This window comes from Felis catus, chromosome D1, assembly GCF_018350175.1.
Source record: "Felis catus isolate Fca126 chromosome D1, F.catus_Fca126_mat1.0, whole genome shotgun sequence".
Lineage (NCBI taxonomy): Eukaryota > Metazoa > Chordata > Mammalia > Carnivora > Felidae > Felis > Felis catus.
In genome coordinates, this window is record NC_058377.1 from 72,290,374 (window position 1) to 72,311,309 (window position 20,936).

Sequence of the window (20,936 nt, forward strand, 5' to 3'; positions counted from 1 at the left end):
TCTTAGTTTCTTGATCTGCAAAGCAAGGATAGTAATACCTATATCTCTGAATTTGGAAAGGTTCAAGAGATATAATATATGTAGTAGTGTTTTTGAAGCTCAGAAGCACTATAAAAACAACACACATGTTGTTATGATGTGAAAAGTACTACATAAATTTTATTTATTTATTTATTTATTTATTTATTTATTTATTTATTTATCTATTTATCTATTGTTAAGTTTATTTATTTTGAGAGAGAGAGAGCACACATGGGAGGGATGATAGAGAGCAGAGGGGCAGGGAGAGAGAGAATCCCAAACAGCTTCCTCACTGTGAGGAGCCTGGTGTGGGGCTCAAACTCACGAACCATGAGATCATGATGTGAGCTGATAGCAAGAGTCAGACGCTTAACTGACCGAGCCACCCAGGTGCCCCCATAAATGTTTTTAAAAAGCCAACTACTTAGCATAACACTCTCCAGTTCCATCCATGTTGCTACAAAAGGCCACATTTCATTCTTTCTCATTGCCAAGTACTATTTCATTGTGTAGATAAACCACAATTTCTTTATCCATTCATCAATTGATGGACATTTAGGCTCTTTCCATAATTTTGTTATTGTTGAAAGTGTTGCTATAAACATTGGGGTACAAGTGCCCCTATGCATCAGCACTTGTGTATACCTTGGGTAAATTCCTAGCAGTGCCATTGCTGAGAAACTTAACAGAAGACCATGGGGGAGGGGAAGGAAAAAAAAAAGAGAGGGAGGAAGCCAAACCATAAGAGACTCTTAAAAACTGAGAATAAACTGAGGGCTGATGGGGGGTGGGAGGGAGGGGAGGGGTGGATGGGTGATGGTCATTGAGGAGGGCACCTGTTGGGATGAGCACTATTTCCACTGTATGGAAACCAATTTGACAATAAATTTCATATTAAAAACAAAAAAGCAAAAAATAAGCCAACTACTGCTCTGCTTTGCAAATGAGGATGTTACGATTAGAATTTGTTCCCTTACTATAAAATATCTAATGTGTCCAAAACCCTTATGGCACAAGTTGTTATCTTGGGAATAGGTTGACATAGAAAAAAGCACTGCAACTAAACATACTAGTCAACTGCTTACAACGACAACCACTTTGATTAATCAGTACTCTGTACACCTTTGGAAACAACAAAACCTCACTAGTCTCTGTGCTGGATAAGAAGCTCATTCATTCCAAACACACCTTGCTAAATAATTTGCTCACAATCCCTTTTCACTTATTGTTGCATGGCTCTATCGATCTTCTGTCTGAACTCATCCTGTCATACAACAATGAATATCTGAATCAACTGTATATACAAGTAACAAAGAGCTGTGGCAATTGACAATGCGAAGCGGAAGACATCCAGTATGTTTTTCATTTCCAATAAAAGGGGGCAGTATTACATCAGTGTAATACTGATGTACTGTTCTGATATTTTTGCAAAGTATGGTTGAAGCGTAAGAATCTACACTTTCAAAAATTGAACAACTGCTGTTTTTGAACAAATAGAAACAAGTTTGCAATGTGCCTCAGAGACTGAATGATTATTTTCCCATTAACTTGATTGAGAAAGATATCATTTGGGCATGAGAAATGTATATAGGTATCAAGAATCAGGTTAAATATTTTCAAATATAATAGATTTAAATTTTGGTTTTTGGAAATATATGAAAATATATGTTAAATTAGTAAGGACAAAATCTTCCTAGAACTCTAACATAATCAAATTTAAACATTATCATGTTGGTTGTGGCCAGATTCTAGCAGGTAGCTAGTGTATCCAGGTTACTCTAAGAATGAAAAAGAAAAGTGGGTATCTTGACTTCATAAGAAGGTGCTGTCAGCTTCTTGGTAACCTTCCATTCTAAGACATTTGGGGAGCAGTAGGTTAACCCCTCCACCACTGGAGAGCACCAAAGGGTGAAAATTTAACAAAATTAACAATGATTTGTCAACCTGTCTGAGGTCTTGAAGTAAGTAAGCACCTAATATTAAATGAGCATCCCCTGTGTCAGATATGTGCTCTACATATTTTTTCCCTCAAAATAATGCTTCAAGGAAAGGGTAATTATCTCCATTTTATAAGCATGTTTATTGAGACTCACAGACATTAAATAACTTATGTAAGAAACACAGCACAGGCTACTTCTAGGATTAATCCTGGAAACTGAGTCCCAGGATTACCCATACTCTCAGTATCCTGGGACTCAGTTTCCAGGATTAATCCTAGAAGTAGCCTGTGCTGTGTTTCTTACATAAGTTATTTAATGTCTGTGAGTCTCAATAAACATGCTTATAAAATGGAGATAATTACCCTTTCCTTGAAGGTTTCCTGAGAAACTTAACAGAAACCCATGGGGGAGAGGAAGGAAAAAAAAAAAAAAAAGAGGTTAGAGTGGGAGAGAGCCAAAGCATAAGAGACTCTTAAAAACTGAGAACAAACCGAGGGTTGATGGGGGGTGGGAGGAAGGGGAGGGTGGGTGATGGGTATTGAGGAGGGCACCTTTTGGGATGAGCACTGGGTGTTGTATGGAAACCAATTTGACAATAAATTTCATATATTGAAAAAATAAATAAATAAAAAATAAATAAATGTCTGTATCATGAAAGTAAAAAAAACCAAAAAACCAAAAAACCAAAATACTATGTGGCCTCTAATTGTATTACTGTTCCACACTTAGCCTCCACTTTTGCCTCTTTGTCTATATTAACATCGCTCAACCTTCAGTTGTTTGACTGATACCTTTCCAGAGGCAGAACCAATAGACATCATGGCAGAGAAGAATGACCTACCCAGAGAGGAGGTACAGGAAGCAGGGGGCTCAATGCTTTTCTGCTTCATAGATCTTGTTGATTTTTATTGTCTGATATATCAAAGTTTTGAGATTGTCAATGTAAAAAGTACTGTTATGTGTAACAGTCTTAAAGATCTCATAGAAAATTAATAAATGAGCCTGGCACAGTTCTATAAATAAGAACGTCATTGTCTGAGAATTAGGAAAGCTGAAATCTAATTTCTGTTCTGCCATGAACCCACTATGTGACAACGGCAAGTCATTTTCTTTCTCTAGGCCTCAGGTTTTCCTTCAGTGAACTGAAGTGATTGGGCCAGATCAAATGTAATGTCCCCTCCAGTTCTTTCTACGCTTTTAATCCCATCAATGTACTTGACAGACAGTATGACAGGAGTGTCCATGATAGCTTGCTTTGACACATGATAAGATCAAGCATTTTTCTTAAAAGACTCTCAGGAGGTGAGGGGAATACCAATTCAGACCACATGCATGTAGATGTGTAATCTACCTATTTATGACCAACTCTGATCAGTAGGGAATCAATCTCCTGGCTCATCAGGATTATTAAGATGAGCAAAATAACCGGATTCCCAAGTAACATAATAGCTATTCAGGAAAGTTCTAACCAATTACCTAGTCAGCACTCAAACCTCAGGAAGGTCAGAGGAGTTAGAGATCACACTTTAACACTGAAACAGCGCACTCTGTCTCACCTCTCCTCTGGCCAGATGCCCTTAGCTGAGCGCTAAGGACATTTGGAAGCAGCCTATTTAAAATTCTGCTGTGTATTGTCATAACTGAAATACTTTCTATCTTAGAGATGTCAAAACAACAAAATTTGGTAAGCAATTAGTCTATAATATGATCTAATTGCACTGGTACTTAGGGATAAAGATGAATGGTGTTCTTGACGTGAAAAGCTACTATCGAGGGCAGTAACTTAGGCTTCTGCTGGCAGGACACTCACAATCCAGGCATGGAAGCTATGTTGAAATGATGGAGCATAACAGCTCCTAAGGTGCTGTTACAGTCTATTGTCCCTACAATCTATATATTTAACAGACCCTAAACATCCTGTGACACAACCAACCAGAACAACTCCATTGGTGCCGTTCTGGCCAATCAAGTCAACAATGTTTCATTTTGAAGTGCTAAAATTGGGATATACCCAATAAAGTGAAATATGCCATGGGTAAACACACATTCTGATGGACATATATGTGAGTCTATATGTTATAAAGACACAAGCATCCCCACTCCTGTGTAATAGATATTTGTCCACACTTACCAAACATATAAAACATGCTTTGTATATATCTAATGCTACTAAATGTCACAAAAACACTCCACAGTGGACATTGTGATGCTTTGCCCAGATCCCACCTCAGGACTGAAAGATTTACTCTCTCAACCTGCAGGGACTGTTGTTGGTAGCCAGCCTTCTCCAGCTGTCGGTCCTCTTTGGCATTGCCTCAGCTAAAGAGAGTCACCTCACCCAAGGTCATGTCTCCTGCCCGGGGTAGCCCTCATCCAACGACTGGTTGACACAAGTGTGTGAAAGCTCACCCCCCCACACACCCAATTTGGGATAATTCTGAACGGCCATGGCAGCCTCGAAGCTTCCTGTGGGTTTTCTTGAGAGACTACATCATAAACCAGTCCTTCTTTTGTCCTTTTCCTCCCATAGGTGGCAATGAGAGAGAGCACACCCCAATAAACATTCTCGCTAGCCTCGATCACACGTCCCACTTCTCAAGGAACCCAACTCTGTGACATACTCCTCTGTAAAGACTGTCCAAATGAGAGAGTGACAAGGTATGCTTAATAAGTTATAAGGTTTTGTGACAGAAACACCTTGAAAAACTCTCTAAAACTGTACTATGGGTTACAAAGAACAAATTCATAAATCTAATTTATGGATCTTTATATTTAAGAAAAATAAGATAATTCCAAATTGAACAACTCCAAAGACACTTAAAATGAGTTTGTCACAATCCATTCCACCTATCTTATTGCATTGTTATATATTTACCCTCTTTGACCTCAGAAGAAAATCTGATCTTCGAGAGAAAAATCAGTATCCTATGGACCATCACAAATTTAAGATGGATGTTTTGATTATAAGAGAGCCAAAGCTACCATGATACTGTTTGACTATTCAGTACCCAAATTTTAACCCTAGTAAAGTCATCTACAGAGACCCCAGTAAAGTCATCTATAGAGACAACCCCATAAAGAGTTTCAACTGGGAAACCAGGGTTTTCTGGTTCTGCAGAAACGACTTTTACCATTTACCCTCAGGGGCTCAGTCACATTCATTGTGACATATTTTAGGTCAAGTTTGGATTTATTAGTATTTTTTAAATCATAACCTAATCTCTAATCTCTCTCCTGTGTCTTCCAAAGCAAAATAAGATTTCAGAACCTCAGACTTCTCCCTCCCGAATGAATTAAGAAAAGTCAATGACCAATACATAAAATTAACCTGTAGTATTTGAAGTTAGTAGAACCTTTAGTTTGAACTCCAAATCTAACTGATGATACAAATTCAACAATACAAGGTCACAGTGTCAGACAGAAAGATCATTGCTGGAAGTAAGGTATGCCCAGTGCCAATTTACTACTAGGTATGGTGCACACGGATTAGGATGCTCTCTTCCAGGCCTGGTTGGAATGACAGAGGGGATGGCAGAATTGCTTCAACAATTCTGAATTTATTTCTCATTACTCCTTCAAACTGAATGGCTTAAGAACACATTATGTTTTAAATATTCTCTGTGCTAATATTCCAAACAAAAATTTGTAGATGCATTTTTCCAAGAAGATTTCATTCATAACATTAATCAAAAGCAAATGATTTTCATAATTTAATAACAGAATGGTTTTTTAAACAAAATAATTTGTGTGGGTTTTTTTTTTTTTTGTAGAATGAAGTTTCTGAAACGTATTAATTCTAAATACATTTTATTTAGCCCAGTGATTTTTCAAGTAGGGGCAATTTTCTCCTTCCTCCCCCAATAGGAGACAATTGGCAATTGTCACCAAATGGAGGGTTGCTACTAGCATCCAATGAGTAGAGGCCAGATAGTTGCCCCCACTCTGCCATGATAAAGAATTATCAAGCCAGAAAAAAAAAAAAGGCAATAATGTTGAGGTTGAGAAATCCTAACCTAACCTAATTAACCTGAAGATTTCATAGCTTTGTGTAGCAACTCATCTGGAAAAGAGTTTAACCATGTGAGTTAGCCAATATGCCAAAATCTGAAAAATTGACCATTTACTTCCTCTGACCCTCTCATTATTGTGTGAGGACTTCTTCACTGTGCCAAATAGTATATTTTGTTCTATATATTCAAGGTCACCCATGGTTTACTTAAAAGGTATAGGAAATAAAAGAAAATGCCTACTCCACCAGGAATGTACTAGGTATATTCACACGTATCTTATTTCATTGTAACTCAGGTTACTATCCTCATATTATAGATGAAGCAACTGAAGTTCAGAGAGGGTAATCAACTTGCCAAATATCACACAGCTGGTAAGTGACAACTCAGTGACTACTATTTCAAGTGAGAATATGTATTTTAAGACTCTTTAATAATTTCTCATATATGCAAAGAAAATTATGACATACTAATGATTGTTACTACTCAAAGAGAATTTCTGAATCATTAATAGTAGTTAATAAGGTAAGGAGGATAATTAGCTTTTTACCATATATTTTTCTGTATTAGAAATTTCAGTAAACATGTATTACTTTCACTTGAAAACTAATAAATTAAAAAAAAGATTCTTATAAATAAGTCATTGACATGCTTCTCAGATTAATTTTAGGACTAACCCTTGACAAAATAGTAAAGTAGGAGATGGTACCAAGTGTATGTATCAGTCTGTTGTTGTTAACCCAATTTCCCACTCAATATCCCTACACCAAAACTTATTTATTCACTCACCCAGCTCCCCCAAAAGGATCTTATAATATTATTCACATTAAAAGTAAATACGTTATTTCATGGTGTTCTCACTGAGAAAACTATCATAGATCAAAAGATCAATTCTGTGTTTATCTCTAATATCAGAATAGTAGAAGAAGTTTGGGGGCAAGACTTTTCTTCTTTTGTGGTCCTGAAACCTCACTCTATATGTAACCATCTACCCAGGAAGTTCTCAAAAAGGGGTTCTGCCTTGTGAGGGTGAGGTACTTAGTTGACCGAGCAGATCCAGTGACTGGCATGTGAACCACGAGTCCCAAGTATATAAAAGTTTATGGCTTAACAGGTTACCAAAAGACACACATTTCCCCAAACAGTTTCTCTCCTACCTGATCTGAACCTCCCACCAAGAGGATCAATCAAGGCAAAGAGGCCAAGTAATCAATTTTTTATTGATTGTTTGATGTTAACATTATAGTAAGTCAGTGCAGTGAGGACTGACATAAAATTCTTTATTAAACTTTGGAAAGTCAACACTTCCAGAGCTAAACCTTCTAATCTATGTGAGGACTTTGATAATGTCCATACTTTGAGAATTCCATCATACTTCCATCCCCTTAAACCCCAGCCCAGCCCTTGAATCTCAGCAGTCTGCTAGTGTGGCTAAAGAGTATAGGGGATCAATCAAGGATGAGAGGTTGATTTAACATGAGTAATGGCTCTGTATCGCACTGTAATTGGCTGAATTGTGTCTCCAAAATAGATTTGTTCAAGTCCCAACCCTTGGTATCTGTGAATGTGACCTTATTTGGAAATGGGGTATTTGCAGATGTAATCAAGTTAAAACAAGGTCACACTGGATTAGAGTGGACCCTAAATCGAATGATTTGTGTCCTTATAAGAAGAGGGAGATTTGGACACACACACACACACACACACACACACACACACACACACACACACACACATGCAAGACAGCCATATGGAGGGAAGCAGAAATTGGGAGTGATGCAGCTAAAAGGCAAGGAATGGTAAAGCTTGCCAGCAACCATCAGAGGCTAGGAAGAGGCAAAGAAGAAATCTTCCCTAGAGTTTTCAGAAAGAGTATGGCCCAGCCAACACCTTGATTTTAAACTGGCCTCCAGAACAGTGAGAAAAGAAACTTCTGTTGTTTTAAGCCATCTAGTTTAGTCATTGTTACAATTTTAGGAAACGAATATACCCCAAATCTCAGACTAGTACATTACCATACCTTTTGAAGAGGAAACAAAGAAAAACACACAACATTCTGGTTATAGCTATACATTCAAATACTCAAGTAACAGTGCACATGACCTTATACTTGTATCATGACTTTTTCCACATGCTACTTTAAAACTCCTAGGAAATAGGACAGTATAAGCTTATTCAAAAGAGTAGAATGTCTATCACAGCACCCATGCTAGAATTAGCAAGGATAGAAACAAAGCGGAAGTTCTTGGTTCTAACTTATAAGTTACAGTCTCAGCCTATAGTGAATAAACATACGAATGGAAACAACTTTTTAAATTTATTCTAAAACTATTACTAAAGACACTGCCCGCTGTGCTACTCATGTGTCCCTATATAGTTCTCATGTTTAAAAAAAAAAAAACTTGCAGAATGTGGCACTGGGAAAATACTGTCATCTCTTTTTTAAAAAAATGGCATGTTTCATTCACTCATCAGATAATCAGAATTTTTCACCCAGTGTACTACAATAGCCTCTCAACTTGTCTCCTTATTTCCATACTTATTTTTTTTCTTTTTAAGTTTATTTATTTTTGAAAGACAGAGAGAGAGAGAGAGAGAGAGAGAGAGAGAGAGAGAGAGCATGCACACATGAGAGAGGGGCAGAGAGAGAGGGCAAGAGAGAGCATCCCATGCAGGATCTGTGCTATCCCTACAGAGCCCGGTGTGGGGCTCAAACTCAGGAACCTGTGAGATCATCACCTGAACCAAAATCAAGAGTCAGATTCTTGAGTCAGAATGTGTTTACATTCTTAACTTCTACAGTCCATTCTTGCATATTGGTCAGGATGATCCTTTTATATGTAAATCAGATCATGTTTGTGCCCTCAACAAAACCCATCCAGGGATTCCCATCACCCTCAGAATAAAATGCAAATCCTTTCCAGGGCCTACAATGTCTAGCAAGTTCCACCCCAGGCTATCACTTTACTCTGTGTCCCACCTCTCTTCCTTCTCATATGCTAGTTTTGCTACATGGATCTCCTTGTTGGTGGTCTATACTCTAAGGTTCCCTGTACTTATCATTCCTGCTGCCTAGATCCTTTTCCTCTGACTCATCACATCACCTACACCATCATGGTCTCCATGAAGTGCTATTTCCTCAAAGTCCATTCCACCCCATCGAAAAGAATAACCCTGTAACTCCCTACTTCCTTAACTTGCTTCTATTTCTCTCATGGCATCTATTCACCTCCTGACTTTACTGACATTACATTACGTAGTTTTTAATTTCCTCATGGTCTTTGCTCTCCTAGAGTGTAGGCTCAATGAGAGCAGGGATTTTTGTCTGATTTGTTCACTGTTGTATCTCCAGTGCCTGGAACAGTGTCTAATACAGAATAAGCACTTGATACATAATTTGTTGAATCAAAAAATAAATGAATGCATTTTGAAAGTTGCTGTACTTTAATTTTTTGCCCTGGGGGATAGGGAACTTAGCAATAAATTCAATGGTGAGTCATAGTAAAGAGTAGCCTTCATCCTGAGCATATGCTCAGAAGCATATGCTTCTTCCTTCTTTTTATATATTCAGATAGTCTATTCCTATTCTAATAACCTCACATATTCCCTTTATTAGAAAATATTTTAAATCTTTTGTAATGGGACAGAAAGATACCAATAGGCAGGTAGGTCGGGTGCCAGGTTGGGTGCGTGGGAGGCAACCCCACAGTAAGTGGGAAAGGGTGTATTTGTTCATCAGCAGTAACGTTGAAGCCTTCAAGCTAGAAGCCCAAATCTTTGGCTGCCTGGAAAGAGCCAGAGGAGAATGAGCTAATGGGTCCAGCAGAGCCAGTGAAGGAGGGAAGCAAGTTTTACCTTTTCATTCCTGCAGTTGTTCAGCCCCATATTGTTCATGGAAGACAGTTTCCCATCAACACCATGTGGCTGTTGCTGTTGTTGCTCCCGCTGGATCTGTTCTCGCATCTTCCGAGCCTCCTGAATGGCTTTCATCACTGTGTCCTGATCTCCAAACAGGGCAGGGGAGTTGAGACTGGACAGGATATCTGCACACACAGGATGCATTATTAGAAGCTTATCAGGTTAGATGCTAACAAAATACTGCCACTATCCAATCCCCTGTAGAATGCTACAATCTCCAGACAAATAAAGGGTATGTTTGTTATTAAGAAAACTGCAATACTATACATAGAGCACAGGGAAACCAAGCTGTGCTGGGTTTTTAGCCCTTGGAGGATACCCCAGCACTCCAGTCCCACCTCCTCACAGATGAGGGTTCCTAGATTCCAATTTTGTGTGTGTGTGTGTGTGTGTGTGTGTGTGTGTGTGTGTGTCTGTCTGTCTGTCTGTCTGTCTGTCTGTCTTCTGGCTACATCTACCAATTATATGGGGAGTAGTCGGGAAGAAGGGGGTAGAGACAGGTACAGAGATCTCTGTGCAGGATGCCTGTTACCCTGGGTATACTAATGCAAGAGAGCTGTCTCTGGCCTAGCAGAAACAAATTCTGTGAGGCTACATGTGTACATTAGTGACATCTTTATCTGTGTGCTCATATGTCCACTGCAGGAGAGAGGAGGCGGGCAGGAATACACTGCACTCCCCATTCCCCAATCACTGGCTGGTTAATGAAGCATTCTACTCTTCATGCTGCCTCAGTTATTTACCAAGAGAATGACAACCCATTCCCTACCCCCAACCGAACACCCACTGCTCTCAGCTCCCTGTTTTCGTGATAGCGAGGCTGTATGTGTGGGAATGGTTTTCACATCAGTACAAAGCTCCAAGTACAGTGAGAATAAATATTTACTTTCATTATATTCCATGCAACTCGGAGGGGGAAAAATGAAATTAAACTAATTCTCCTCCATGGCTTCTATTTTACTGTAGGTTAAAATTAATACTTCATATAAGCTTTTCCAATTTTAGACAGAAAGAGGGCAACTGCTTGCTGACTGATAGATTGCAGCTGCTATGGTAAAGTTTAATGCGATCCACTTGTTTGTATCCTGGTATGAACATTTCATAGCACATGTATGTGTATATGCATGCACACACCTCAGACAGAACAGAGAGAACCAGACTAGAGTCAAGCCTATGCCACGCCTCTACGTGTGTGCAATACATGTGCATATGAATGCGTTTAGAAAAAATTCCCAAGGCTGTCTATAGAAAATTATTTAAAAGTCAAACCATCACTTGTTAGGATTTAGAAAACCCATTATATTTTGCTCTGGAACTCTTCTGATAAAAACAAAACAAAACATTTCTATCCAATATTGCCTGGACAAAATTGTGATTGCTTCAGCCTATTTCTAGCTCATGATCCAAGAAATATGCTCTGCTGAAGGATAAACTCCATAAGAGCAGGGCCTGTGACATAGTCTCCTTTGTCCCTCATGATGCTCAGTATACATAGCAAATACTTTCCAAACAAAATTCAGAATTAGACTATGGAAAGGCCATTTCAAGATCAAGCCTAGGATTTATCCTTAAGTTGGCTTTTTTTTTTCCTTATCTCAAGCTTCCAACAATCCAGCAACCATATTCACATGCTGGAAATGACTCACTTCTCTCTCCCACACGAGTATCACTGACTTGGAGTGAAAACCTCCTGGCCCCTCGAGGAGGCACTCTGACTCAAAATGAGAATAGGCTGCTGTATGAATCCTAATGTCCCAAATCTGAATGAGGAAGAATTATGTCTCACCATCAGAAGATTCACTTAACCCCAGCACAGTGCAGCAAACACTCCAACTGTGACCTCACATAAAACAGCACTGAGTTTATAGAACTCAGGTGAGAGGGCCCAGATTCTAGTCTTCTTGGCTTTACTAATTAATAGCTACCTGGCTGTGAGCAAGCCATTTTACCTGTAAGTATCACAGTTTACTTTATCATACAATGAGGGTAATAATGCTCTACCACATAAGATTATTATGAAAAATCAAATGAGATATGTAGGCAAAAATGACTTTTAAACCGCACATGACTACACTTACATATTATTTTGTTTATTATAATACGCATTTCAGGCTCTGGGACTCAATAAGGCAAGGAAGGTAATGTGAAGAATCTAAATCCCCGATCCCTTGGAATCTCTGTATCTTACAGAAACGAAGAGGCTTAGTAACAACATGTTAATACTTATTTGGCACTCTGCTACTGACAAATGCTTTTACATTTATTGTTTCATTCCACATGTGTATGTAAATCTGTTGGTATTGGTTCAGTCCAGTCTTTTTAAATAACATGACTTCTAGGTGTCAGACACTGTTAGGCATTTTATATGCATTTTTCTCTCTTAATTCTCACAACAACCTATGAGCTAGGTAATAATATTCCCCTCTAAGAGATTAGGAAACTGAGTTCACAAATATTAAATAACTTTCGCAGGGTCACATAACGAGTAAGTGAAGGCTCTGAGTCCAAGTCTGTCTGATGCCAAAACTCATGTTTTTCCTCTATACTTCTCACTGGGGTATGAATGTCCCTAGAGATACTTGGCAATATATCAGAGAGTGTAAGAAACCAGAGGATCATTATGACATATCTTATCAGATACCAATCTTATTTCATATTATGCCATTGAAGCGTGTCATTCACATTTGTTTTAAAGCAAAACTAATAAGGAATAAGATGTAAAATTCACATACATTTAAAAAAGAAAATATAAAGCTTCAAAGAAACTTGGGACTTTTAGCAGGCAGCTTGGAGGTCAGGTCCCTTTAGGCCCTTGGAGTTTTCTTGATCACTCTCGTCTGCCTAGAGTTGCTTCAGCGGCAAAGCACTAACCAAACACAGAAATCCCCAAGTCTCTGATTTGCTAGATCTAACTCATCAGCATCTAAATATCCTATCCCGCCAGGATTTATATTATGACTTTTCCAAAAGTTCTAATCACCCCAAGACACCAAAAGGTGTTAGTTATGTTTTAGTAGAAAGGATTTTACTTCCCCACCCCCGTCCCCTGGACTAAGGAACACTTTGGAAACAGGGATCAGTCAGCACTGAACAGGTTTGCTTCATTTTTACCCAAGTCATACATCTCTTCCTGTTGTCGACCTTTCCATTTACCTAAAGAGGATCCTCTTCCCAAACTTCCTCCAATGGGGCTGGGGATGCTGCTTTTGTTAGGCAGATTAACGGGGCTGGTTTTGCTGGCTGGGAAGAGACTCTGGGTGGGAGATGTTGGGGACTTTACAGGCTCGGCTGTCTTGGGTCGGGAAGAGAGATTTAGCGGCTGTGCTGCTGCTTCGTCCTACAAGAGTTTAACATAAATAATTATTAAAAAAGAAGACAAATGAAGCACATTATCACTTAGTAAGCCACAGTTATTTTACACCTCAGAGACAATGCCACATTCTCCTGCAATAATAACAAAAGAAGCTAATTATCTACCTCCTTGAAGATTCATCGGAAGGAAACCTCATTAATTTCCCTGTGTTATGCTTCTATTTACATTAACTGTGTAGTTGGATCATTCTTTTTGCCAAATTAAAATCTGAATTAGCTCACATTACAGCTTAATTTCCTAATGTGTTTTCAAGGATCTAAATTAACCTAGGGCATTTACAAAGAATTATTTAAAATTTCAGCAGCTCTGTAGTGCTTTTGTGTTATTCTCTCTGAAAAGTTCCTGCAACTATAAATAGGCTCTGCAGCTAATTTTTTAATATATATTTTAAATCAAACAATTGCAAGTACTTTAAAAATGGAAACACAGGCTTCTTCTGCTCTCCTGGGCCTCTGCCCAGGGAGCCGCATGCCACAGCATGGCTTCTATGTGGCTTTCTGGGTGTGGACACGCCTCATGGTCTATATTCTGGTCTCTATTCATGTTTAAAATTAATTTTTGCAAACAGCAAGCACACATTATAATTATGTTTTACATACCATGCTATATGTAATTTATTTTTCATGTCTAAAGTGATGTTTCTTTATAATCTTTGCTACACATATTTACAGAGTGCCTATTTTAAGATGCCTGCCCTTCTATACCAAGCACAGTATTCACATATCTGGCTTGTAACTCTAGTGCAACCAGGAGCTTGAAGGCTAAGCTCCTTGCCTTTATTTTGTCTCATTTATCCTGCCGTTAAACACACATAACAACACGTCCATCGTTCTAGAAATTTAGTTGTAATATAAACATGTTCATTTAAATGTTCAGTTTTAAGATCTATATTATTGTGCTCTAAGATAAAAATTGTTGGCAAATGTTAACTTCTGTTTTGCTTCTGAAAAGGCACAGAGAACTTGCTTTTAATGCCATTTTTTTAAAGCACACAGTAGAGCTTGGAAACAGAACATCCTCCCCGTTGGCAAACATGTGACTTCTCTGGGGTTCAATTTCTTCATTTGTAGAAAAAGAGAGCCTGATTCTAGCTGATCTCTATGGTCTCTTCCTGTATCAGTGGTCACTGTTTAAGGGGAGGGACAAAAAAGATACCAGAACAGACTACTCAAGAAGATTAGAAAGAGAAAATAGAAATCACATGCATAGAGAAGCCAGTATACAGCAGGCACTGTGCTAGACATTTTCACACATATTCACTCCTTTAACTAGCAATAAGTCTATGAAGTTGGGGGGTGCTATTCTAAATTGACAGAGGAGGAAGTGTCAGAGTGATAAAATCACTGTCCAAAGCCATACGTGGAGGGACAGCACTTGAATTGCACTTTACTGGATTCCAAATCCCAGATTCTCTTTCTATTAAACTATCAGAGAAAATAAGTCACTCAATAACGTAGTGAATATTTTTTTTTTTGTCTTGGTAGGAAATAGATAATCCAGTACATCTGTTGAGATGTACATTTATCTATATCTACACGGAGGATAGGTCTCAGGAAACACAGTTATATCTACTATGCACGTCAAAAACATCTTACGTGCTTCATTACAATGTATTTCTCTTTTCTCTACACTCAAAGGATATTTAGACTAGTTCCTTCACTCCTTTCTAAATAATAGTGATTTATATGCTATTTAGTTTTCTCCATGTTTCTTTTATTTGGGGTTCACTGTGATTCTTAGATACCTGAGTTCAAAGTGTTCTTCAATGTTAAAACATTTTTAGCCATTACTTCTTCAAATATATTTTTCTGTTCCTTCCTTTTCTTTCTGGGGCTCTAGGAGCATACTAGGTCATTTGATGTCCAACAGCACTGATAGTCTTTTTTTTTTTTTTTATGTATTTCATTCTGGATACTTTCATCATTCCATCATCAAGTTCACTAATCTTTTCTTCTGTGATATCTAATTGTTACTAATCCCATCAGTACTAATCCAGTATAGTTTTCATCTCAAAAACTATTTCTTATCTCCAGACATTCCATGTATGTGTTCCATGTCTTGCCTTATAATGCTCATATTTTCCTATCTTCTTAAACATGTGGTGTTTATAATATCTTTTATTTTTCAGCTTTGAATATGCTCTATTTATTTTCATAGCTCAGTAATTGGCACTTCCACCAACAATGCCACTGGGCATGGGAAGCATCAAATCCCTTGTCACCGTGGCAGGCCCGATACTGGTTCTCACAGCATGCCCTTAGCTTGACATAAATTTTATGGGTGTGTTTAGGGGGAAGATTTGCCTACCTTCTCATTTGGCAAAGTTGGAAGTCCCTATAGTAGCTGTTTTTACCATCTTAACTACTAATTCTATCATCTGTGCTATTTGGGGGCCTATTTCTATTGATTGAGTTTTCTCTTCATTATTGTTCATATTTTCTTGCTTCTATAAAAGCCTGGCAATTATTTTGTTAATGTTTATTTATTTTTGAGAGAGAGAGACAGAGCACAAGTGGGGAAGGGGCAGAGACAGAGAGAGACACAGAATCTGAAGCAGGCTCCAGGCTCTAAGCTGTCAGCACAGATCCCCACGCCGGACTTGAACTTGTGAAATGTGAGATCATGACCTGAGCTGAAGTTGGATGCTTAACCAACTGAGTCACCCAGGTGCCTCAAAGGCCTGGTAATTATTGAATGGAGGCTACACACTGTGAATTTTACAGTTCTGGGTGTTGGAGTTTGGGCATTTTTCAAATATTTTGGACTTTGTTCTGAGACACATGTTCTGAGACACAAAAATTTGATCCTTTCTAGGCTTGCATTTAAGCTTTGTTAGGCAGGTTCAGAGCAGCCATTAATCTAGGGATAATTTGGTCCCATTACTGAGGTAACACCCTTCTGAGGAACCCTACCTGATACCCCATGCGTCAGGAGATCTTTCCACTCTGGCTAATGGGAATACAAACCCATTCTCAGTGCTCTGTGAACCTTGTGATAGCTTTGCCTGCTACATCTGGTATTTTTCATTGGCCTCAGAGAGTTTCTTCGTATGCATATGATGATCAATACTCCACTAAATACAGGAGAATCCCCTACAGATTTTCAGTCCTCTCTCCCTCTGTGCAGCTCTCTCCTCTCTGGTGCTCTACCTCACAAATTCTTATCTACCTTGGCATCCCAAAACTCTGAACTCTATGTCTCTATTCAGGGAGCTGCCGTGTTCCGTGTGGGTATCCCTCCTTGCACTCTTACCTATAAACAACCTTTTGACAGTAAACTGGAATAACTGTAGTACTTTTCTCATTTGTTTCTCTTTTCTCAGGAATCACTGTCCTATATTCCTATCGTAAATACCTGAAAATCATTGTTTTATATATCTTGTCCTGTGTTTCAGTTACTTAAGCTAGAAGACTAAATCCGATCCCTGTTGCTCCATTATGGCTGACAATGGAAATCCTCCAGGTATTTTGTTAGGCTCTCTTGGTACACAACTAGATGCTTCAATTATAATCGCTACCACCACCACTACCGCCATCTTTATTACCATCAGATCATCATCATCATGATCACTGCTATACTAACATCAATGAAACACTCACTATGTGCGAGAGGACTTAAGACTCATAATAATATTAACTCCCATTTCTCAAAGCAGAAAACTAAGGCTGAAAGAAGTTAAGCAAATTGTCCAAAGGGACAGGTGGTAAAAGTGGTAGAATTGAAATCTGAACAAAAACATTCTGATTTCCAATATTGAGATTTATTGTAGATAAAAACTCTCAGGGAAAGAAGGTACAATAAGATGATCTATGTTTAATTTTGTTACCTTCAGCAAACTATGCCTCGTGTCATGTGGTCATGTTATATACAGAGGGAAAGCAATGATCATAGACAGAAACATTTTAGTGACCATAATCCTTTCAATTAGCAAATCATGAGATTATTCTCAGAACTTCTTCATTAGTAGGCAGAAGCTTTTATTTTATTTTTTTTAATTTAAAACATTTGCTTTATGTCTTGGTCTATATATTTTTACCCACACATACAATAAACAATCTAATAAGTATAAGGAATGTTTCCTTTGTTATTAACATAAAATATAGTCAAGTCAAATTATATAGAGAACTCCCTAAGAATTTGCATGTGGTCAAGTGAGTAATAAAACTCAGTTGGCCCACAAAGCTGGAATGGTAAAAGCAGATGTAAACTTGAATTTAACCAGGGAACATTTTACTCATCCAGTAAAGACTTGGTTTGGTGCAGTTCCATTTGGCCAACTCACTTATAAAGTGGCTTTTTCATGTTAAAATATCTAATACTCAATACTTCAAGTCAATACCGTCTGATATGTTCATACTCTAACAACTCCAATTAAACAAAGTGCTGTGGCTTGAGTTGTAGCGTTCTCTTATTCACAAACAGAAACTCTTGGAACACAAAATAGGTAGCTTGTTTCTGTAAGTAATGCTATCTTATTCAATGTAAGCTGCTCTTGTTATATCTCAGTATTTCTAACAACAAAGCATAAATGTTCATCTATGTCTTTGGAGAGTTTAAAGCATGGGTGGCATTAAATTAATTCCTTTGGGCAGGAATTTTGAGATACTCAAAATGTGGAGTATCTCAAAATTGCAGGCAGGAGTTTTGAGATACTCAAAAACATTATGGAAAAATAATACATTTTCAGTGGCTTTGTAGCATTTGATGCTATTTTGTTGGCCTTAGACGTTTCCCTGTGAAAATTTAATAATTGCAAAATTTCTCCAAATGTAGTACTTTGGGCACATTACAACAATACATCTGTGCTGGCGTATCCCTCCGAGTAGATAAGTCAATGATACAAAACAATTGTCTCCCTGAACTATATTATAAAAACCAACCAGTACCACCTATAGGTACCAGCTGCAGCACAAAGTTGGAGCGCATCATCCATCCATTTCCCTCTGTCGCCAAGTACCTCCTGGGTGCCACATTTTAAGACACTGAAAATTAGTGAGGAAAGGCATCTATCAATGTCCCAGCCATAACTTGGGAGAGCCTGCATATCCTCTCACAACTACTGGGTATCAAAGCATGAATAGATAATGATACCACTCATTCCTCAGAGCCCATTTTATAAATGTTTTCAGAGGACAGTCCTTTATTAACAAACCATATAAGGCCCAGCACTAGATTCTTTTCTGTCCCCCTTTTTAAAATCTAAAGTTTTGAGAACCTCCTTTTCCGGTACTGTAAGTTGGCTCCCACCTGTTTCAGGAACTTAGAGAGAAAGTGTCACAAATCTATGAGAAAGACTGGTAATAAAACCATGGCCATTCATGCCAATGAACATTAAAAAATAAAAGCCAGAATCCAAATGGGGAAAACTCTTGAGAAGTGAGTTTGCAGATTTAGGTAAAGCGCTCACAATATGGCACTATTGTTATCAAAAGGGAAACACCTGTTTCTCAGTGCTCAATCATGAAATTTACCATAAAGAGAAGCATTTGGGTTTCCTTTATGCTGCTATGCTTCCTGCTGCTTATTCCCAACCCAGCCTGGTTCACTACTTTTCTTGTGAAGCTGTTTTCCAAACTGTTTTCACAATCCTGCAAAGCAAGTACCTTAACTTGAGTTACAGGGCTGGTCCCTCTCTTTTCATTTTTTATCCCGGTAGGTGAGACTGCCCCTGCTGTGTTTGGTGGCTGTGGAGCTGATGGCATCTTTGCTCCAGGTGACACCTGCATGCTGGCCAGCTGAGCGGCATAGAGCTGCTGCAAAACAGGGGAGACAAACATTATCTCTTTAGATGCAGCTGAAATTGAGTTTCAAAAAACACAAAACAAAACAAAAAACAAAAACAAAACTTACCGTGTTGTTACATAACTACTCCCCTGACAACCTTGTGATTTCTCTCTCACTATCTTTTAAAAAGGGAATGTGAGAGCCCAAATAATATAAAGAAAGAGTACTAGTATGGGAGCCATTGTCTTGTTCCTGGTGCTTGTAGCAGTAACTTGATGAACGTGAACAAAGGATTTGGTTGCTCTAGAACTCAATTTCTTCAGTACAAAAAGGAATTTGACTAAATGGTCTCTACGGTTCTTTCTAGCGCCTAAAATCTTTATAAAAAGTTCTTTAAATGTCAATATGTCCATTCATGCAATTTTAATATTCATGAACTAAGAAACTAATCTGAACTTTCCTAGGGATTCCTGGAAGAACACTGTTCTTATTTAATACTGACCAAGCTTCTCTGGGGATGCTGATCCTTCTGGATGATAAGAATGCCGCCTTCAAGATCCCCAGGCCCAACAGCAGGCATTGTTTTCTTGGGGTCTTATTTCTAGGCAGCATATAAAATAATCCTCAAGAGAATATAGCCAGATTTGTGACCAAAAAAATGAAATGAAATGAAATGAAACTTCTCTTTCCTAGCACAGGATGTTAAATCCTTGACTGTTGTTTTATTAGCTTTTGGTTGAAATTGATAATAAATGAATGTGTTGATCTTCTATGGTTAGCCAGAATTCAGATGCCTCAGTCTTCACACTGTTTAATGCTTGGGAACTCCATTCAAATATTTTCTTTTCTTCTTATAATCAAGATTAAGCCATTACCTTGACAGTCCTATGTGTATCATAATAAATAAGCTTCCTAGTTCATCAACCACAGAGAAAATAGCTCAAACTTTGTCATATTAGTAAGGGAGAAAAAAAAAACAGGTGGTTTGTATGTAATTTCCAGCATTACTATCATTCAGATGGACAAATAAAAAAAATTACAGTAATCAAAAACAGACCTTTCAGCACATGTAATTAAATGAAAGCTTAATAAAGAATAATTTGCAAGAGCCAGATGTGCTTATGTCATGATTGTTGCTTTCTTTGGAACAATTTTTCTAATATAACAAGCCTCTAAAGAAATTAAAGTTTCATAATTCTGTATGTGCAATGACTCAGTGGCAAGAAAAATTCACAAGTAAGAGTAAGTCAAACTGCTAGAAGTTAGGGGGAGAAAAGGCTGCCTCTTCTATTTCCTTTTTACTCTGTGGTATCCTTTTCCTTTGAAATTCAGCCAAGTGTCTTCAAAAGAGGGGCAAGTGAAGCTTCTGAAAATTTGCTTCTTGGATAAAGCCACTGAAGAAAAGTTTGGTATTGAATGGAGTGAAGATGGTTGAGAGCTGAGAAAGTGTTGGCTACATGGTATCTGGTATCATGACTAACGTGCCCTACGACTGAGTATTAAAGAGTCATGAAATCTTTGAGAGGCAGGAGTCCTTAAGCATCATTTATGCCTTCATTTTACCTCAATAAGTCACAAGATCAGACGATCTTGAGTCCTCCAGGGAACTTCAACTAGTGAAAAAAAAAAAAAACAGGAAAAAAAAATCCCTGGGAACAAATCTATTTTTTTAAAAGCTGACTAAATTCAGAAATCCTTCAGCTTGAACAAGATAGTCGCTTTTTAGAAATAATGTTAATTGCTTCCTCTAAAGCTTTGATAATCATTTATTTTATATCTCTCTCTACTGGTTTGTACCTATGAGAGGAATGACCCCAGAAACACTGAGATTCCTCAGACTTGGTGTTCCTCAGAGTTCCTTGTGAGCTGCCATCACTGATACAGTAGAAGCAAGAAGGGGCATCTCCACACACCACAAAATTTATAGAGCTGAGTAAACTGGTCAGTAGGAGA

At 38.1% G+C, this 20,936-nt stretch overlaps 1 protein-coding gene and 1 long non-coding RNA gene across 36 annotated transcripts in view; one reads left to right on the top strand and one right to left on the bottom strand.

The window, feature by feature from the left end:
* SOX6 (SRY-box transcription factor 6) overlaps nucleotides 1-20,936 on the bottom strand; it is a 695,707-nt gene that overhangs the window by 70,994 nt on the left and 603,777 nt on the right. For 32 of the 35 annotated variants that reach the window (XM_045039006.1, XM_045039005.1, XM_045039007.1 and 29 more), the window contains 3 exons: nucleotides 18,863-19,012; nucleotides 13,040-13,223; nucleotides 9,824-10,011 (listed from right to left, as the gene is read on the bottom strand). In XM_045039006.1, coding sequence (XP_044894941.1) covers nucleotides 9,824-10,011; nucleotides 13,040-13,223; nucleotides 18,863-19,012 — 522 coding nt within the window. The remainder of the gene's footprint in view (nucleotides 1-9,823; nucleotides 10,012-13,039; nucleotides 13,224-18,862; nucleotides 19,013-20,936) is intronic. The other 3 variants (XM_019812123.3, XM_045039032.1, XM_045039018.1) reach the window with 1 other exon arrangement.
* On the top strand, nucleotides 11,771-19,777 carry LOC109492033. The gene is made up of 3 exons (XR_002145738.3): nucleotides 11,771-11,837; nucleotides 16,654-16,721; nucleotides 19,448-19,777. It is a non-coding gene; the product is annotated as an uncharacterized LOC109492033 (long non-coding RNA).